The sequence below is a fragment of the Cetorhinus maximus genome, chromosome 1 (assembly GCF_964194155.1).
Source record: "Cetorhinus maximus chromosome 1, sCetMax3.hap1.1, whole genome shotgun sequence".
In the NCBI taxonomy this organism is placed as follows: Eukaryota; Metazoa; Chordata; class Chondrichthyes; order Lamniformes; family Cetorhinidae; genus Cetorhinus; species Cetorhinus maximus.
The window spans coordinates 177,929,718-177,948,206 of record NC_135879.1 but is presented as its reverse complement, the minus strand read 5'-3'; the positions used below and the strand labels follow the sequence as shown (position 1 = coordinate 177,948,206).

Genomic DNA, 18,489 nt, shown 5'->3' with positions numbered 1-18,489 from the left:
CCGCAGCATCCTGGTAAATCTCCTCTGCAACCTCTCCAGTGCAATCACATCCTTCCTATAATGTGGTGACCCGAACTGCACGCAGTACTCCAGCTGTGGCCTAACCAGCGTTTTATACAGTTCCTGCATTATCTCCCTGCTCTTGTATTCTACGCCTTGGCTAATAAAGGTAAATATCCCAAATGTCGTCTTAACCTCCTTATCTACCTGCCTTGCTACCTTCAGGGATCTGTGGATATGCACACAAAGGTCCCTTTGATTTTCAGTACTTTCTAGGGTCCTACCATTCAGAGTGTAATCCCTTGCCTTGTTAGCCCTCCCTAAGTGCATTACCTCACGCTTTTCCGGGTTGAATTCCGTTTGCTACTGCTCTGCCCACCTGGCCAGTCCATTGAAATCCTTCAACAACCTTCTGCAGTTTACGGCTATCCTCCTCACTATTTACCACTATTTTTATGTCACCCACAAACTTCTTGATCATACCCCCTACATTTAAGTCCAAATCATTTATGTACACCACAAACAGCAAGGGCCCCAGCACTGAGCCCTGTGGAATCCCACTGGAAACAGACTTCCAGTCACAGAAACATCCCTCTACTATCACCCTCTGCTTCCTGCCTCTCAGCCAGTTTTAGATCCAACATGCCACTTTGCCTTGGATCCCATGCGCTCTTAGTTTCTTGACCAGTCTGCCATGAGCGACCTTATTAAAAGCCTTGCTAAAGTCCATGTAAACCAGATCAAATGCATTACCCTCATCAACGCTCCTGGTTACCTCCTCAAAAAATTCGATCAAATTTTCAAACACAACCTTCCCTTAACAAACCCATGTTGACTATTCTTGATTAATCCATGTCTCTCCAAGTGTAGGTATATTCTATCCCTCAGAATTCTTTCTAGTAATTTCCCCACCACTGAGGTTAGACTGACTGGCCAGTAATTTCCTGGTCTATCCCTTCCTCCCTTTTTAAATAATGGGACAACGTTAGCAGTCCTCTGGCACCTCACCTTTGGCCGGAGAGGATTTGAAAATTATTGCCAGGGCCTCTGATATCTCTTCCTTTGCCTCCTTCAACAGCCTGGACTACATCTCATCTGGGCCTGCGTATTTATCCACTTCTAAGGCCGGCAAACCCGTTATTACCTCCTCTCTCTCTCTTTATGTTAATTTCCTCTAATATTTCACAGTCCTACACCCTGATGTCTATACCCATGTCATCCTTTTCTATTGTGAAGACCAATGCAGAGTATTCATTGAAGACTGTACCCACATCTTCCGGGTCCACACACACATTACCTCTATGGCCCCTAATTGGCCCTACTCTTCCCTGAATTATTTTCTTGCTCTTTATATATTTTTAAAAACTCCTTTGGGTTTTCCTTTATTCTACCCACCAATGCTTTCTCATGCACTCTCTTAGCTTTCCTAATTTCCTTTTCAAGTTCTCCTCCTGCACTACTTATACTCCTCTAGGGACTCTGCCGTATTGAGTCCTCAATAAGCTTCTCTTTTTTTTCTTAATCCTAACCTTTATGTCCCTTGACATCCAGGGTTCTCCAGACTTGGTCCCCCCATTTGTCTTTACGGGAACATATTTGCTCTGTATTCTCGTGATTTTCTCCTTGAATGCATCCCACTGCTCTGACACAGGTTATCTGCAAGTAGCTGCTCCCAGTCCACTTGGGCCAAATTGTACCTCATGTTAGTAAAATTAGCCTTTCCCCAGTTTAGAATTTTTATTTCTGGCCCAACCTTATCTTTTTCCATAACTATCCTAAATCTAACTGAGTTATGGTCACTATCGCCAAAATGCTCCCCTACTGATAAGCCTTCCGCCTGTCCAGGCTCATTTCCGAATATTAGGTCCAGAACTGTCCCGTCCATTGTTGGGCATTCTATGTACTGGCTAAAAAAGTTCTCCTGGATGCAACTTAAGAATTTTGCTCTCTCCCTACTTGCACACTAAAACTATCCCAGTTTATATTTGGATAGTTAAAATCTCCTACTATTACTGTCCTATTATTCTTACACTTCTGAAATTTGATTGCATATTCGATCCTCTATCTCTCCCTGACTGTTTGGGGGTCTATAGTACACACCCAACAGTGTGTTTGCACCTTTTTTGTTTTTTACTTCTACCCATATGGCCTCATTTGATGATCCTTCCAAGATATCATCCCTCTTCACTGCTATAATTGATTCCTTGATCAATATTGCAGCCCCCCCCTCCTCTTCTACCCCCCTCCCTATCTCGTCTGAATACTTTATAACCAGGAATGTTGAGCTGCCAATCCTGCCCTTTTAGCCAAGTACCGGTCATAACTATGATACCATACTCCCACGTGTCTATCTGTACCCTCAGCTCGCCTTGTCTTATTCCTCAGGCTCCTTGCTTTAAATATATTCCATTTAACGTTGCTAAACTCACTTCTTTCTTATCTCGCCTATGTTTCCTCTGCCTTCCAGACTCACTCACTAGTGTTTTAACTTCTAATTCCACCTCAGCTTCTCTCCCCTCTGAACTACTTTTCAGGATCCCATCCCCTTGCCAATTTAGCTTAAATCCACCCCAACAGCATTAGCAAACCTCCCTACGAGGATGTTGGTCTCGTTCCTGCTCCGATGTAACCCGTCCAACTTGTACAGGTCCCACCTCCCCCAGAAACGGTCCCAATGCCCCAGGAGTCTAAACCGCCCCCCCCCTGCACCATCTCTCCACGGGTTGGACATCTCCAGCTGTGGGAGACACAAGATGAGATCATGAGAGCTAGCCTTGGAAAGCCGAGGCTTCTGCTGTGATAAAGCTTCTCAATGTGTGGGTTGGTGGTGGCGTAGTGGTATTGTCACTGGACTAATATTCCAAAGACTCTGGGTACCTGGGTTCAAATCCCACCATGGCAAATGGTGAAATTTGAATCCAGTTAAAATCTGATGATAACCATGAAATCATTGCTGATTGTTGTAAAAACCCTGGTTCACTAATGCCTTTTAGGGAAGGAAATCTGCTGTCCTTACCTGGTCTGGCCTACATGTGACTCCAGACCCACAGGCCTCTGAGCAAGGGCAATTAGGGATGGGCAATAAATGCTGACCTAGCCACTGACACCCACACCCTATGAACAAATAAATAAAAAAAACTGCTGTCAGATGGGGTGAAATGCATCCCCATGATGAATGTATAGCCCTTGGAAATCGCCACCTCCACCATGTGTGTCCAGTGCCGAATTCCCACTGGCTTGGAATCCTGACTAATTTTATCGCCTGCTTGTCCACTGCCGTAATATAAGCAGAAAGGGTGCCCTTCCACCCATCAGGCCTTCTCCCAGGCATTAGGTGCCCGTTTCCCCTGCAAGAACAAAAGAGAGCACATGATAATGCACTGTTGAGTCTGTGTGCAAAGGCACCTTCTCCAATTCATTTTCATATATGTCATATAATAATTTTCATAATATTATTGTGATTTATTGTAAAGGTAGGTTAAGAGTGGGGTTTGGATAGTTTCTCTGTGTGTATGTGAGTGGGATGGATTTAATTGAATTGGAGATAGGTGGTCTGGAGGCTTTGATGGATCAAAAAGAAGCTAGATTTGAAATACTAAATACGTAAACATGGCTGAAGTTTTAGAATGTGTGGTGCAAGGAAAATTTGTATTTTTAGATAAATTAAGTTAGTTTAAATTTCCAAGAGATGGTAAGATGTTACACCTAGCCAGAAGAACCAGTGTGTTAATTTTAAACAGTGTGGTTATTTTTCCTAAAGGCTACTGATAATATAAATCTTTTCATAGTACATGGTTTCTCCTTTATCCTAGATTTATTATGTTCCGCATAACATAGAGCAAAAGTAAGAATGTAACCATGTAACTTATGGAAGGCAATGGCGTAGTGGTATTGTCGCTGGAAGAGTAATCCAGACCCAGAGATCCAGGGTAATACCCCAGGGATCCAGGTTTGAATCCCAATGGTGGAACTTGAATTCAATAAAAACCTGGAATTAAAAGTCTAATGATGACCATGGAACCGTTGTTGATTGTTGTTCAAAATCCATCGTGCTATAGATATTGAACAGATCCAGCAACTCAAGACTGTGCATGTATGAGGTGCTGTGGGTCATCAGCTTCAGCAGCAGAACTGTACTTGAACACAATCTGTAACCTCATGGCCTGGCATATCTCCCACTCTACCATTACCATCAAGCCAGGGGATCAGCCTTGGTTCAATGAAGAGTGCAGGAGCACATGCCAGGAGCAGCACCAGGCATACCTAAAAATGAGGTGTCAACCTAGTGAAGCCACAACCCAGGATTACTTGTGTGCCAAATGGCATAAGCAGCAAGTGATAGACAGAGCTAAGCGATCTTCAGCCAAAAGTGCCGAGTGGATGATCCATCTTGGCCTCCTCCGGAGGTCTCCAGCATCCCAGATGCCAGTCTTCAGCCAATTTGATTCACTCCATGTGATATCAAGAAACGGATGAAGGCACTGGATGCTGCAAAGGCTATGGGCCCTGACAATATTCCGGCAATAGTACTGAAGACTTGTGCTTCAGAACTTGCCCGCCCCAAGCCAAGCCGTTCCAGTACAGCTACAACACTGGCATCTACCTGGCTATGTGGAAAATTGCCCAGGTATGTCCTGTACACAAAAAGCAGGACAAATCCAACCCGGCCAATTACCGCCCCATCAGTCTACTCTCGATAATCAGTAAAGTAATGGAAGGGATCATCAACAGTGCTATTAACCGGCACTTGCTTAGCAATAACATGCTCACTGACGCCCAGTTTGGGTTCCGCCAGGGCCACTCAGCTCCTGATCTCATTACAGCCTTGGTTCAGACAAAAGAGCTGAACTCCTAGGGTGAGGTGAGAGTGACTGCCCTTGATATCAATGCAGCATTTGACCGGGTGTGGCATCAAGGAGCCCCAGCAAAACTGGAGTCAATAGGACTGAAGCAGCCCATGTCCAAATGCAGCAAGACCTGGACAATAACTAGGCTTGGGCTGACAAGTGGCAAGTAGCATTCATGCCACATAAATATCAGGCAGTGACCATCTCCAACAAGAGAGAATCCAACCATCGCCCCTTGATGTTCAATGGCACTACCATCACTGAATCCCCCACTATCAACAACATCATGGGGGTTACCATTGACCAGAAACTGAACTGGACTAGCCATATAAATACTGTGGCTACAAGAGCAGGCTAGAGGCTAGGAATCCTGTGACGAGTAACTCACCTCCTGACTTCTCAAAGCCTGTCCGCCATCTGCAAGGCACAAGTCAGGAGTTTGATGGAATGCTCTCCACTTGCCTGGATGAGTGCATCTCCAAAAACATTCAAGAAGCTTGACACCATCCAGACCAAAGCAACCCACTTGATTGGCACCCCATCTACAAACATTCACTCCCTCCACCACCGACGCACAGTGGCAGCTATGTGTACCATCACAAAATGCACTGCAGGAACTCAAGGCTCCTTAGATAGCAGCTTCCAAACCCACGACCACTACCATCTAGAAGGATAAGGGCAGCAAATAGATGGGAACACCACCACCTAGAATTTCCCCTCCAAGTCAGTCACCATCCTGACTTGGAAATTTTTTACCATTCCTTCAATGTCGCTGGGTCGAAATCCTGGAACTCCCTCCTTAGCAGCACTGTCAGTGTACCTACAGCACAGGGACTGCATTTCTTCGGACTGCAGCGGTTCAAGAAGGCAGCTCACCACCACCTCCTCAAGGGCAACTCGGGATGGGCAATAAATGTTGGCCCAGCCAGTGAAGCCCACATCCCGTGAATGAATGAAAAAAAGCAAATTTTGAGAAAGGTAAAGTTCCAAAGACATATCGGAACAATGAAATTTGCATTAAAAAGGGAGAAACATGTATAAAGGAGATGAGGCTATGTGCCAAAAGGGAGAAGGTATTCTAAGATCTAACAAGTGTGAAAAGCTTCCAGCTTCTGTGCATCAAGTTGCTGTCTATAGGAACCGAAGCTGAGAGAACTCACTTTGAACATCACTGTCCAGGGTATCATGTTGTTTAGCCTGGGTTTGTATAAATCTACCTGTTTTTTTTTTTACTGTTGCATTAATGGAGGTGTAACTGGAAGCCAGATTAATTAGGGGTTTTAGGAGTTAATATAGTAGTAATTTGTAGACCCATATATATGCTTGAAATCTTTTGTTTGTTAATAAATGTTTAGTTTTCTAAAAACCTCAAGTCATGGTAGTCTTATTCCTTCTGAATTCAGGGTATGCACCTCGAAGTAAAATACAAATTGCAAAACAGTTGTGACCACGAGATAAAGTTACCCTCCTGGATTTAATCCACCTGGCACACATCATCTGCCACATCATAACATAAATCTATGCCGACAGGTTTGCAGCAGCACTATGGCTCAGTGTCATTCTGAGCAGTCAGTGAGTACCTTGAGCACACACCCTTCCCATGTTCAGGAACAGCAGGTGGCCTGAGCATGCTCAGTGAATAACGAGTAACCCATCTTGCCAGAGCATTGAAGCTTTTCCTGCTCTGGATACAGCTTGTCTTGGCTCTTTTGCCTCTCACCGTGGTGGTGATTTCTACCCAGGCATGTTTTGTCTGTGTGGGTGGCCCCCTCTTGCCACCCTCCGGGAAGAGAACTCCCCTCCTGACCCTCACAGGTGCCCACATTACCTCAAGATTGGCGTCTGAAAAATGAGGGGCCACTCTGTCCCGGGTTCCAGGCCCTGGCTTTCCTGGGACATCGAGATGAGAAATCCAGCCCAAAGTTCTCTGTCAATCTTCATTGTGCACTTTCACCATTCATATGGCAGCCACAGTAATGGCTCCCGTTCTGAATTTAAATTGGACCCGCAGTTAAGTTGGCCACCCTCCATTTCTGCCTCCAGGGCCGCTAATTGGCTGCCAAACCAGACTCCATATCAATGAAGGGGTTACCCACATGAAATTCAGGACTCATTTCTATTTCTCCCCGTGACAGGTTCAGGATCCAGAAATGGTCCCAACCTCTGTTTCCTACCCTCTAAATCCAGCCCAAGGAACAACATTGGTAGTTAGGAAGCTTTTTTCTTCATTGATAGATGATGAAATTGCAACAGGTAGATTCCAAGGGAATAGAATCTTTGTTTCTCAAAAGTCTTTGATGAAAAAAAACTAGAGACACTTTATTTAAATAAGTACTGTTGCATAAGGATACTAATTTGACCACACATGCTTTGCAGGTCTTACTAGTATAGAATAAAACATTATTGGATTTCATAACCCACAAGCACAAATAGTGCTGTTAACCCAGTCAAAACTCAAACACGGGGAAGATAGTTTTCTCTAATGATAGCCATTAGGAAATCCCAAGAAATGTTTTGGACTGTCATGTGGATGGAATTTCACACCCCCCTCCCCACCGCTGTACCCCTCCCCCAGCGGCAGGTGTTTCTATCACTCCTGAGCTAATGAATGCTTTTAAGTGGCCAGATTAATGGCCACATGGCGAATGAGTCAGGTAAACTCTGGTGGCCTTGTTACAGCCTTGGGAGGGGCATCCCTAATGTAGCCCGCCCCCCGCATACTACTCTTCCCTCTCCCAAGCCCCTGTTCCCCCCGGCCCTTCTAGTCCTGGCCCTCAAACCTGGGCTGGCAGACCCTTGCAAAAACCCCCACTTATCTAGGTCTCCAGTTCCGGCAACGATCGTTGTTAGGGATTGGATGCAGTCCCAGCTATGGCCAACGCTCCAAAAAGAAATAATTTAAAACAAATAATACTGAATTATTTTGAAAAGCTTTTTTCTGTGTAAAATAACCAGTCATTCTGAGATATAGCTTAATTTTACTTGTAGGAGTTTGCAGGTGATGGTTTACGCACATTAGTCCTGGCATATAAAGAATTAGACAAAGGATACTTTGAAAATTGGCAAAAACGGTACCATGAAGCAAGTACTGTATTAGAAAATCGGGAAGAACAACTGTCTGAATTATATGAAGAAATTGAAAAAGACTTAACGGTAAGCTACTTCTTAATACCATCTATATCACTGTTTTCGACGGAGAATTAAACTGCATTTGTCCTTATATTTATTGAATAAAAACCTTTGAAATATTATTTTGCATTTAAAAGTTATAACTTTACCATTTGGAAACTACACAGTATTAGTGTTAAAAGCAAAATACTGTGGATGCTGGAAATCAGAATCAAAAACAAAAATTGCTGAAAAACTCAGCAGGTCTGACGGCATCTGTGGAAAGGAAGACAGAGCTAACGGTTCAAGTCTGTATGACTCTTTAGAACTGATGAAGAGTGATACGGACTCAACCTTAACTCTGTCTTCCTCTCCACAGTATTAGTGTTGGTAGTTTTCATAACTTTAGTGAAATTTACTTGGAATATGGAAAAATAATAAGATGGAAATAATGCTATTATATCTTGTTTCATATTTCATTTATGCTTAATACAAACAGCGATTGCAATTATTATGTAGACCTCTCTCAAAGTTCAGCTAATATTGACCAATTAGTGGAGCGTGTGGCTTCCACTCACCACGCTTTCCCATGGCTCTGGCCGCTTTCCCCCAGCTCTAGGTGTCCTGCCCTGGCTGCAGTCGCTTTCCCCCGGCTGTCCCCAGTTCTCCCCCACTTCCCCAGTTGTTCCCCGTGTTCCCCCCCATTCTTGGCCCATCCCTCGGTGGACACTCACATTCGGATGCCACTAGGCCTCAGGCCTCGCTCCATGTCTTTCTTCCACTCTCATCACACCTACCCCCACCCCTCCTAGCCGATTTAGTGAGGGAGGATGGCTGAGTGAGTGAGTGTGAGGGTGGCTGAGTGATTGTGGGTGGGTGGTTGAGTGAGTGAGGGAGGGTGGGTGGTTGAGTGATTGTGGGTGGCTGGCGTGAGAGAGAGAGGGGGGTGTGAGGGAGGGGAGAGTGTGTGTCTGCCTCACTCCCGGTCTCAGGTTTCTCATTCACCCTCACCCCCACACACCAACAGGCACTCTCACCCACTCTCACAGGGGATGAGGGTGAGTGAGTGAGCACCCTGAGACTGGGAGTGAGCTTGACACACACAATCTCACTCTTTCACACTCTAATGGTTGTCTTTACTTATTCCTCATTTTTTTAATTATCAGTTTATTGTTGTGACTTTTAATGCTCAGCAAGTTGTTTCTTTTCATATGTTAGTTTTTTTCTTTTGAAATTCATGTCTGATATTGTGTCAAATGTTATCTTTCTGAAATTTGCTCATCACCCCACCTCCCCACCCCCCAACCGAATGTGAGAAAAATTGAAATGTGCCCCCCCCCCCTCTCCACCCCATGCGATAAGGTTGGACAAGTTTGCGTTGCACCCTTTTTCAAAAAAAGGACTGTAGTGATAAACCCAGCAACTACAGGCCAGTTAGTTTAACTTTGATAGTGCAGAAACTTCTAGAAACAATAATTCAAGACAAAGTTAATAGTCACATGGACAAATACTGGTTAATTAAGGAAAGCCAGCAAAGATTTCTTAAGGGAAAATCATGTTTATCTTGCTGGAGTCTTTTGAAGAGGTAACAGAGAGGGCTGATGAGGGCAATGCTGTTGATATGGTGTACATGGACTTCCAAAAGGCATTTGATACAGTGCCGCAGACTTGTTAGCAAAGTTACAGCTCATAGAATGAAAAGGAAAGCAGCAACATGGACACAAGATTGGCTGTGTGACAGGAAACAGAGTAATGGTTAATGGATGCTTTTCGTGCTGGATGAAGGTTTGTAGTGGAGTTCCCCAGGGGCCAGTGCTGGGATCCTTGCTTTTCTTGATATATAGTAATGACCCAGACCTTGATGTACAGAGTACAATTTCAAAATTTGTGAATGGTACAGAACTTGGAAGCATTGTGAACTGTGAAGAGGGTAGTGTAGAACTTCAAAAGGACATAGACAAGTTGGTGGAATGGGTGGACAGGTGGCAGATGAAGTTCAATGCAAAAAAATGTGAAGTGATTCATTTTTGGTAGGAAAAACATTGCAAAGCAATATAAAATGAAGGGTACAATTCTAAAAGGGGTGCAGGAGCAATGGAACCTTGGTGTGTATGTGCATAAGTCATTGAAGGTAGCAGGACTGGTTGAGAGCACTGTTAAAAAAACATACAGTAGCCCAGGTTTTATTAATAGGGGTGTGGAGTACAAGAACAAAGAGGTTATGTTGAATTTGTATAAGACACTATCAGCCACAGCTGGAGTACTGTGTCCAGTTCTGGGCACCACACTTTAGGAAGGGTGTGAAGGTATTGGTGAGAGTGCAGAAAAGATTCACATGAATGGTTCCAGGGAGGAGGAATTTCAGTTATGAAGATAGATTGGAGAAGTTGAAACTGTTTCCCTTGGAGAAAAGAAGACTGAGAAGGGATTTGATGGAGATATACAAAATTATGAGGAGTCTAGACAAAGTAGATAAGGAGAAACTGTCCTCACTTACGAAAGGATCGAAAGGGTGCAAATTTAAGGTAATTTGCAAAATAAGTGAAAACGATATGAGAAAAACTTTTTCACACAGTGAGTGGTTAAGATCTTGAATATGCTGCCTGGAATTGTGATGGAGGCAGGTTCAACCGAGGAATTCAAAAGGAAATTAGACCATTATTTGCAAAGGAATAATGTGCAGGGTTATGGGTAGAAGGCGGAAGAATGGCACTAAGCAAATTGCTCATTCAGAGAGCTGGTGCAGACACAAAGGGCCAAATGGCCTCCCTCTACACTGTTTAAAAAAAGAAATCTGTGTCCCGCCCCCTAGATCCCTGATCACTGGGCTCCGGCCCCAACCTTCCTGCACCCACTAAAATCCCTGATTTTGAGGCCCCATCCTGAACTGAAATCAAGTACCATTCAGGTAGCCATTGTTCAGGTGATCCCCATATGGAGGCCTAATACCAAGTTAGGCGCACTCTTTTTGTTCATCGAGGCGAAGATGACCATGTTCACCATCTGCACTGTGTGGTAGGGTTCCAGTGGGTACATACCAGTGGGTGACTGCGAAGCTCGATCTGTGCTCAAAAGGTTATTTTTTCCTTTATTCTTTCATGGGATGTGAGCATCACTGACAAGGACAACATTTGTTGCCCGTCCCTAATTGCCTTTGAACTGAGTGTCTAACTAGGCCATTTCAGAGGGCAGTTAGAATCAACTATATTGCTGCAGTCTGGAGTCACACTTAGGCCAGACTAGGTAAGGATAGCAGATTTCCTTCTCAAAAGGGCATTAGTGAACCGGATGGGTTTTTGCAACAACTCATGGTCATCATTACTGAGACTAGCTTTCAGTTCCATATTTATTAATTGAATTTTAAATTCCATCATTAGTCTGGGCCTCTGGATTACTGTCCAGTGCCATTACCATTATGCCATTGTCTCCCCTATTGCAAATAGGACATGGTACTGCAGACAATTGAGTTTTGGATGGGTTGCTGGCTCGATATTTCTTCTGCATGCATTTCCTTTCTGCTTCTGAAAAATGTTTGCTTTCGATGTTTTGTTTTTTATTTGATTGTGCAGGTGCAGCAATCTTGGGCGGGCTTCTCCAGGACTCATAGTTGATATCAAAACTCCCAAGCCTTCAGAGTGAACTTGTAGTGCTTCTGTTGACCACCATGAGAGTGCACCCCACTCAAGTTTTTCCTGGAAGACTTGCTTTGGTAATGGGTGTCTGGCTACATGAGCAGCCCAACTCAGTTATGACTGTTTCAACATGATGTGGATGCTTGGCATGCCAGCTTAGGTGAACAACTCAGTGTCTGGTATATGCTGCCATCTGATCTTCAGAAGCTTCCAAAGGCAGCTCAAGTGAAAGTGATTGAGCTTCTTGGTATGACAATGTACACAGTCTAAGTCTCACAGGCATAGAGGAGAGAGAGCAGGACTATTGCTCTATACGCTTTCAGTTTGGTAGCGAGACTCACTCCTCTTTGTCCCAAGACTGATATTCGAAGTCTGCTGAAGGCTGCACTTGCTTAGCCATTTTACCATTTATCTCGTTGTCAATATAGACAGTTCAAGAGAGTGTGCTTTCAAGATAAGTGACCGTATCCATTGATGACAGGGTTCTGACCATGGATTAGACGTTGGGCTCGAGATAGGGCTTTCCTGAGCAGGCTGGTACGTTACTTCATTTTTTCTTTTTGTGCTGATTGTAAGGCCAAAGCAGTTGCATGCATTGAAGAACAAATCCATGCTACTTTGCATGTTCAGCTGACAGTTAAGTTTTTTTTAATATTCTTTCACGGGATGTGGGCATTGCTGTCTAAAGCCAGCATTTATTGCCCAGCCCTTATTGTCCTTGAGAAGGTGATGGTGAGCCGTCTTTTGAACCACTGCAGTCCATGTTAATGCACACAAGAAATCGTGAAGTATATCCTTGGAGATCTTGGTCTTTGCTCGGAGTCATTTGAGATTGAGCAGCTTTCCATCCCTGCGATATCTGATTTCGATGCCAGGGTATCCATCATAGAAGGCTTCGGAGGGAATGGCAGAGAAAAACACGCTAAAGAGGATTGGCACTAACACAGAGGCCCGTTTAACCCTATTAGTAACCATCATCCAGGACACATGTGAGTCTTCGTGGAACTGTCAAAACATTGTGTTGAATTTCTTAGGGCAGCCAGATTTCTCCATTACCTTCCAAAGGCCCTCACAGCTGACTGTGTCAAAGGCCTTGTGTGGGTCAATCAACATGGTATAGAGGTTTATGTTCTGTTCTTCGTATTTCTCCTGGAGCTTTCTAACTGCAAACACCATGTCTGTGGTTCCTTGAACATTTCTGAAACTGTTCTGACTCTCTGTCAGCACATCCTGGTCGATACTTTGTACTAAGTAGTTCAGAAGGTTTCTGGTGAAGATTTTGCTGGCGATGGAAAAAAGTGAGATTCCTTTATGATTGTCATAAGATTAACAAGTTCCTTTCTGCTTGTACAGGTGGACAATGGAGGCATCTTTGTATTCTTGCGAGATGGTTCCTTGTTGCCACATAGACTGCAAAGAGTTCAGTGAGTTTCTTGACCAGGCATTGACCTCCTGCCTTGTAGACCTCAGTTGGGATAGCATCAGATCCTGGAGCTTTGCCATCAGGCAAGAATTATTTGTATTTGATGTTTCCAATAGCAGTTGATAGCCACCTGTGGCAGCCTGTTGATTGCTTCTTCATTGATGGATGAAGGCTGAATGAGAATGTGGTTAAAGCTCTCTACCTATCTTCCTAGGATTTGGACTTTTTCAGTAAGCAGTGTTGACCTGTTGCCTGACAGGTGACTCTTGAACTTCTCCGAGTCAGTTTCCTTCATGACTGCCTGTTTGAGTCTTGAGACATTGAAACGCTCCAGGACCTTCATGCCTTGGGGGCAGCTAGAGGGATAGATCTTGATGTTTAGCTTTGAAATAATAAGACGATGGTCCCTCCAGCACTCAGCGTCACACATGGCTTTCGTTACAAGCACGTTCTGCCTGTCCCTCTGCTTGGTGATGACTTAGTCAATTAGATGGCAATGCATAGAATGGGCGTGCATCCAAGACGTCTTGGTGCGATTGAGGAGGTGGAAAACTGTGTTGGTGATTAAGAGCTCATGCTCAGCACACATCTTCAGCAAGAGGTGACCATTGCTATTAGAATGGCCAACCTGTTTTTTCCAATGACCTCTTCCCAAACCTGGTAATCTGCACCAACTCTTGCGTTGAAGTTGCCAAGAATGATTAGCTTGTCTAACTTTGATACAGCAGCACTCAAGGAGCAGAGGCTATCATAGAACGTACCCTTGACTTTGTCCGGGTTGGTCATGGTAGGGGCATACACACTGATGAGAGTTGCTTGCCTGTTGCTTTTTAAGTGCCATCAGACAATCATTAAGCAAGTCAACTTACTGATGAGAGGATTTATGAGAGTAAAGCCTATGCCAGATTTGTGCCATTCTTCTTTTCCATGGCCACCCTAAAAAAATGTGTAACCTGCACCGACTTTGTTGAGCTGATCCTCCTCAGGTAGAAGTATCTTGCTGAGGGCAGCAATCTGGACATTGTACCTAGCCAATTGTCTACCAACAAGAGCAGTTATTCTCTCAGGTCTGTCAGCTGTGGTGTTGTCCATAAGGCTGTGCATGTTCTATGTGCCAATAGTGACTGGTGTCACCTTTGCTTTCTTTTTGAGATTGACTTGCAACTGCGTTGATGGGATCCTTGCCAGCTGCGGCCTGCTGGCCAGGGAGGTGAAGTAGGCAATGTGTAGGGCACCTTTTCTAGCCTGTTCATCATACTAGCGAAGTGAGCAGTGTGGTCCTGTAAAGGACTGCTCTGTCACTCAGGAGGCTGCTGATATCCACTTAGAACCATAGAACACTACAGCACAGAAAACAGGCCATTCGGCACTTCTAGTCTGTGCCGAAATATTATTCTGCTAATCCCATTGACCTGCACCCAGTCCATAACCCTCCAGACCTCTCCCATCCATGTATCTATCCAATTTATTTTTAAAACTTAAGAGTGAGCCTGCATTTACCACGTCAGATGGCAGCTCGTTCCACACCCTCACCACTCTCTGAGTGAAGAAGTTCCCCCTAAACCTTTCCCTTTTCACCCTAAAGCCATGTCCTCTCGTGTTTATCTCTCCTAATCTAAGTGGAAGGAGCCTACTCTCATTTACTTCTGCTTCATTCCAGTGAAAAACAACTCTGTGGCCTGAGCCACCTATGTGCAGGTTTACGGCTAAGCTCCTAGAGAACCCACACTTGCTGCTATGTTGCTCGCCCATCACCACAGGACTTGTGACAGAAAGAAAATTAAAATCAGCTCATAGAGTGAAGAAGTGGGCAATTTCTTCATCGAAATGAGCAGCCCAGGCTTCAAATACTTCCTTGCAAAAAAAAACCTGTTGGTTTTGATATTTTTTCTTGAGAACTTTGCTTCAGAATTTTTTTTAAATCGCAGTTCCCTCGAGTACAAACACCTCCATTCACACTTGCTTCAGAATCACTTCAGAAAAGGAGCAGAAGCTCTTGGAGGCAAAATGCAAATTGCCTTAAAGGTCTAAAACCTGGAAAGCTGTGAATAGCTCAGAGATGCTAAAGAGCTGGGAGTTTTCCGAAAAGTGGCCAAACCGGGAGTTGGGGTGTTTTTGGTTGGCTGGTTGAAAAGGAACTCTGGAAAGTTATAACATCAGGACTGTCATAATCTGAGGGAGAAAGGGTTTATAGAACTGCTGAAATAGAAGCAAAATACTGCGAATGCTGGAAATCTGACACAAAAACAGAAAATACTGGAAAAACTCAGGTTTAGCAGCATCTGTGGAGATAGAAAGGGAGTTAATGTTTCGAGTCCTGATGACCCCTCTTCAGAGCTATAGAGAAGTAGAAATGTGATGTGATGGATTTTATACTATTTGGGAGGGGGTGGAACAAGATGGAAGGTCAGGGATAGGTGACAGCTAAGGAAAAATTGACAAAGGTGTCATGAACACAAGGCAAGGAGAGTATTAATAGCAGTGGTAAAGAATAAAGAAGGTGCTGATAGTGGCATAAAGGTAAGATGGCAGCAGGTTTTGATAGCAGAACAAGGGTCAGTGTTCTGTGAAAGCACAATATAGAAACAAGTGACGGTTGGCCCAGTGCGGGGAGGGTTGGGGGAAAAGATTGGGGGAAAAGGATAAAACAAATGAACAAATAAATTAAAGAATAAAACGAATAAATAAATAAAAATTGGATTAAAAAAGGGGTCACAGTGGAGGAGAAAGTTCATGGTCTGAAGTTGTTGAACTCAGTGTTAAGTCCGGAAGGCTGTGAAATGCCTAATCAGAAGATGAGGTGCTGTTACTCCAGTTTGCGTTGGGCTTCACTGGAGCATTGCAGCAGGCCAAGGACGGTCATGTGGGCATGAGAGTAAGATGGTGAGTTGAAATGGCAAGTGACAGGAAAGTTTGGGTCATGCTTGCAGATTGATCGAAGGTGTTCCGCAAAGTGGTCACCCAGTCTACGTTTAGTCTTCCCAATGTAAAGGAGACCGCATTGGGAGCTGCCGAGTACAGTAGACCAAATTGAAGGAGGTGCAAGTGAAGCGCTGCTCTACCTGAAAGGAGTGTTTGGGGCCTTGGACAGTGAGGAGGGAGGAGGTAAAGGGGGAGCATGATGCCGCCACCAAACATATCTTCCCTTCACCCCTCCGTCAACATTCTGTTGGGACTGTTCTCTCCGTGACACCCTGGTCCACTCCTCCATCACCCCCAACCCATCCCCTTCCCACAGCACCTTCCCATGCAATCACAGAAGGTGCAACACCTCAATTGAGGTTTCAGCAGATTCCTTTACTGAGGTGTCTTCGGGGCTTGAGTCGAGGCCCTGGATCGTGGTCTCCCTTGGCTATTTCCCAGATGTCCCTGCGAAAGCAAAGGGAGATAATTAGTGCATGGCAGTGACCTGTGAAACAGGACACATCACTCACAGCATGGCTGTCTGTTGGATGTTGCACTGCTGGATCCTCACTTGGTAGAGCACCGCTGACCTCACAGTCAGCACAGGAATGGTTCGCTAGCCAGCTGTACGACTTTATTTTCAAAGTATGTTAGAATCTTGATGTCGGGCATTCCTCCGCCAGTCTGTGACCTCTCCCTCTTGTGTGCCAGCTTGTCCTGCATGAATACAAACAGAAAGAGTGTAAGCAGGACACCTGCCAGGCCAGATGATAAGGATGCCTGGTATGTGTGAGTGCTGATGGTGCCATGGATGGGGTGAGGACAATGAAGGTGTGTGTGAGAGTGTGAATGGTGATGTCCCTTGAACTGGCAGTGAGTGATATCCCTGTGGATGAGTGATGGGTTTGTGAGTGTGTGAGTTGAGTGTGATGAGAAGAGTGACTTACCCTGGTGGAGCGGAGGAGATCATTCATCCTCTTTCGGCACTGGGTGGCTGTCCTCTTCTGCAAGGTGTTGCCACTGACCACTCCTGCCACCGCTTCCCATGCTGGATGGGTGACCTTGCTTTCTGTGTTCGCTCAGAGTGGGGGTAGAGGACATCACGGTGGACCTCCACGGCGTCCAAAAGGCGCTCGAGGGACACGTCACTGAATCGGGGGGCTGCAGTCTTCTTGCCTTTCAGGTTCATGTCTTCTGTGCAGCAGTCCTAGGCTGGAAGCACTGAGAGGTGTGTGCACGGCTGCACTTTAAATATGGCGCCCAGCATGAGGAAGTGGCGGGGTGATGGCATGGTGGGTGAATGAGAGCCCACCTGCCTTCAAAATGGCGTGTTTCCTAGGAATGCATGATTAATGAGGCGGGATTGGGATGATACGGTGTGAAAAGCCGCCATTGTGGCTGGTGGGTAAAACATTCTTTTTCCCACCCGCTACTGCATGTAGTGCAAATCTGGGACGATTCTACCCAGAAAGTGGAATCTTGTTGGTAATTTCTTCATTTGGGTCTTGTATGGTAAATTTGGTTATTTTGGTTTACATTTCCCCTACAGGGATCATGACAATGGTAGATGGTAATCTGCAATTTCAGTGAATGAAAATCCAGGGATGCCCAGCTGACCTTGCCAGCCAGATTCCCCTTGCCTCTCTTTTCAGTCAAAGCTTAGTGCAAAAAACTTAGATCTGTTGTTCAGAAATTCTAACTTATCTTGGTGTCAAGAGCGGAGGCGGAAATGTCCATGTTCTGGCAGGCCTCGGCAGTTTCACGCATGTGTGGGCTAGGAGCGGGTGGCACATGCACAATTCAGCGCCTTTGTGATCCTTCAGGCAGAGGATGGGCTCAGTGTGCCTGTGTAGAAAGAATAATGGCACAAAACCGCAATCATGTGACTGGGAGTGGAGCGCCATAATTGAGAAGCATCCCAGACAGGGATCAGGGACAGGCCCCAAAGGACGTCCCAGATAGCAGATCAGGAGAGGTCCCAGTTAAAAAAGAAAAGAGAGGAGGAGAGAAAGAGGCTCCAAGCAGAAGAAGGGCTGCCATTGGCGGACTTTAAATGGTGAGGGCTCGGGAGAAGTCCTGCCCATCAAAGAGGGTTCAGAGGAAAAAGGCAGAAGGCTGGTGATACTGTGCTGTGGGCCCTTGGGGCAAAGGGACCCCTATGGAGCAGTAGTATCCTACTCAGCATGGCCAAAGAACTGAAGTTGTGCTTGTGAGTTGGCGCTGGAGTGCCGATTCGGGAATCCAAGGGAGCAGAGTCTCGATAGATGAGATTGAAACCATGTGTGGTGAGCCATAGTTGAAGTCATCCGAGTTGGAGCAACTTTTGTACAGAATTCCAAGACGGGATCTTCGAAGGGGAAGACTGGATTTCCTCATGAGAGAGACTTAGTTTTAACAAGTTTAGTTGACTCACACTGATGCCTGGGTAGGTTGTTGAGAAATCCATGGAACCTGTCTTGGTCGCATCCTCTATTTATTTATTGTGCAGTGTGGTGTGTTTGACCACAGATTGCCTGTTACGTCACCTGTACCCCATATTAACCCTGAATATTAGGGTATACGATAGATACTGGAA

At 45.1% G+C, this 18,489-nt stretch overlaps 1 protein-coding gene across 1 annotated transcript in view; it reads left to right on the top strand.

Annotated features, from left to right (window-relative positions):
* Positions 1–18,489, top strand: part of LOC144685630 (putative phospholipid-transporting ATPase IM) — a 329,489-nt gene that overhangs the window by 191,547 nt on the left and 119,453 nt on the right. Inside the window, exon 18 of the mRNA XM_078550359.1 lies at positions 7,836–8,000. Within this exon, the coding sequence (XP_078406485.1) occupies positions 7,836–8,000 (165 nt within the window). The remainder of the gene's footprint in view (positions 1–7,835; positions 8,001–18,489) is intronic.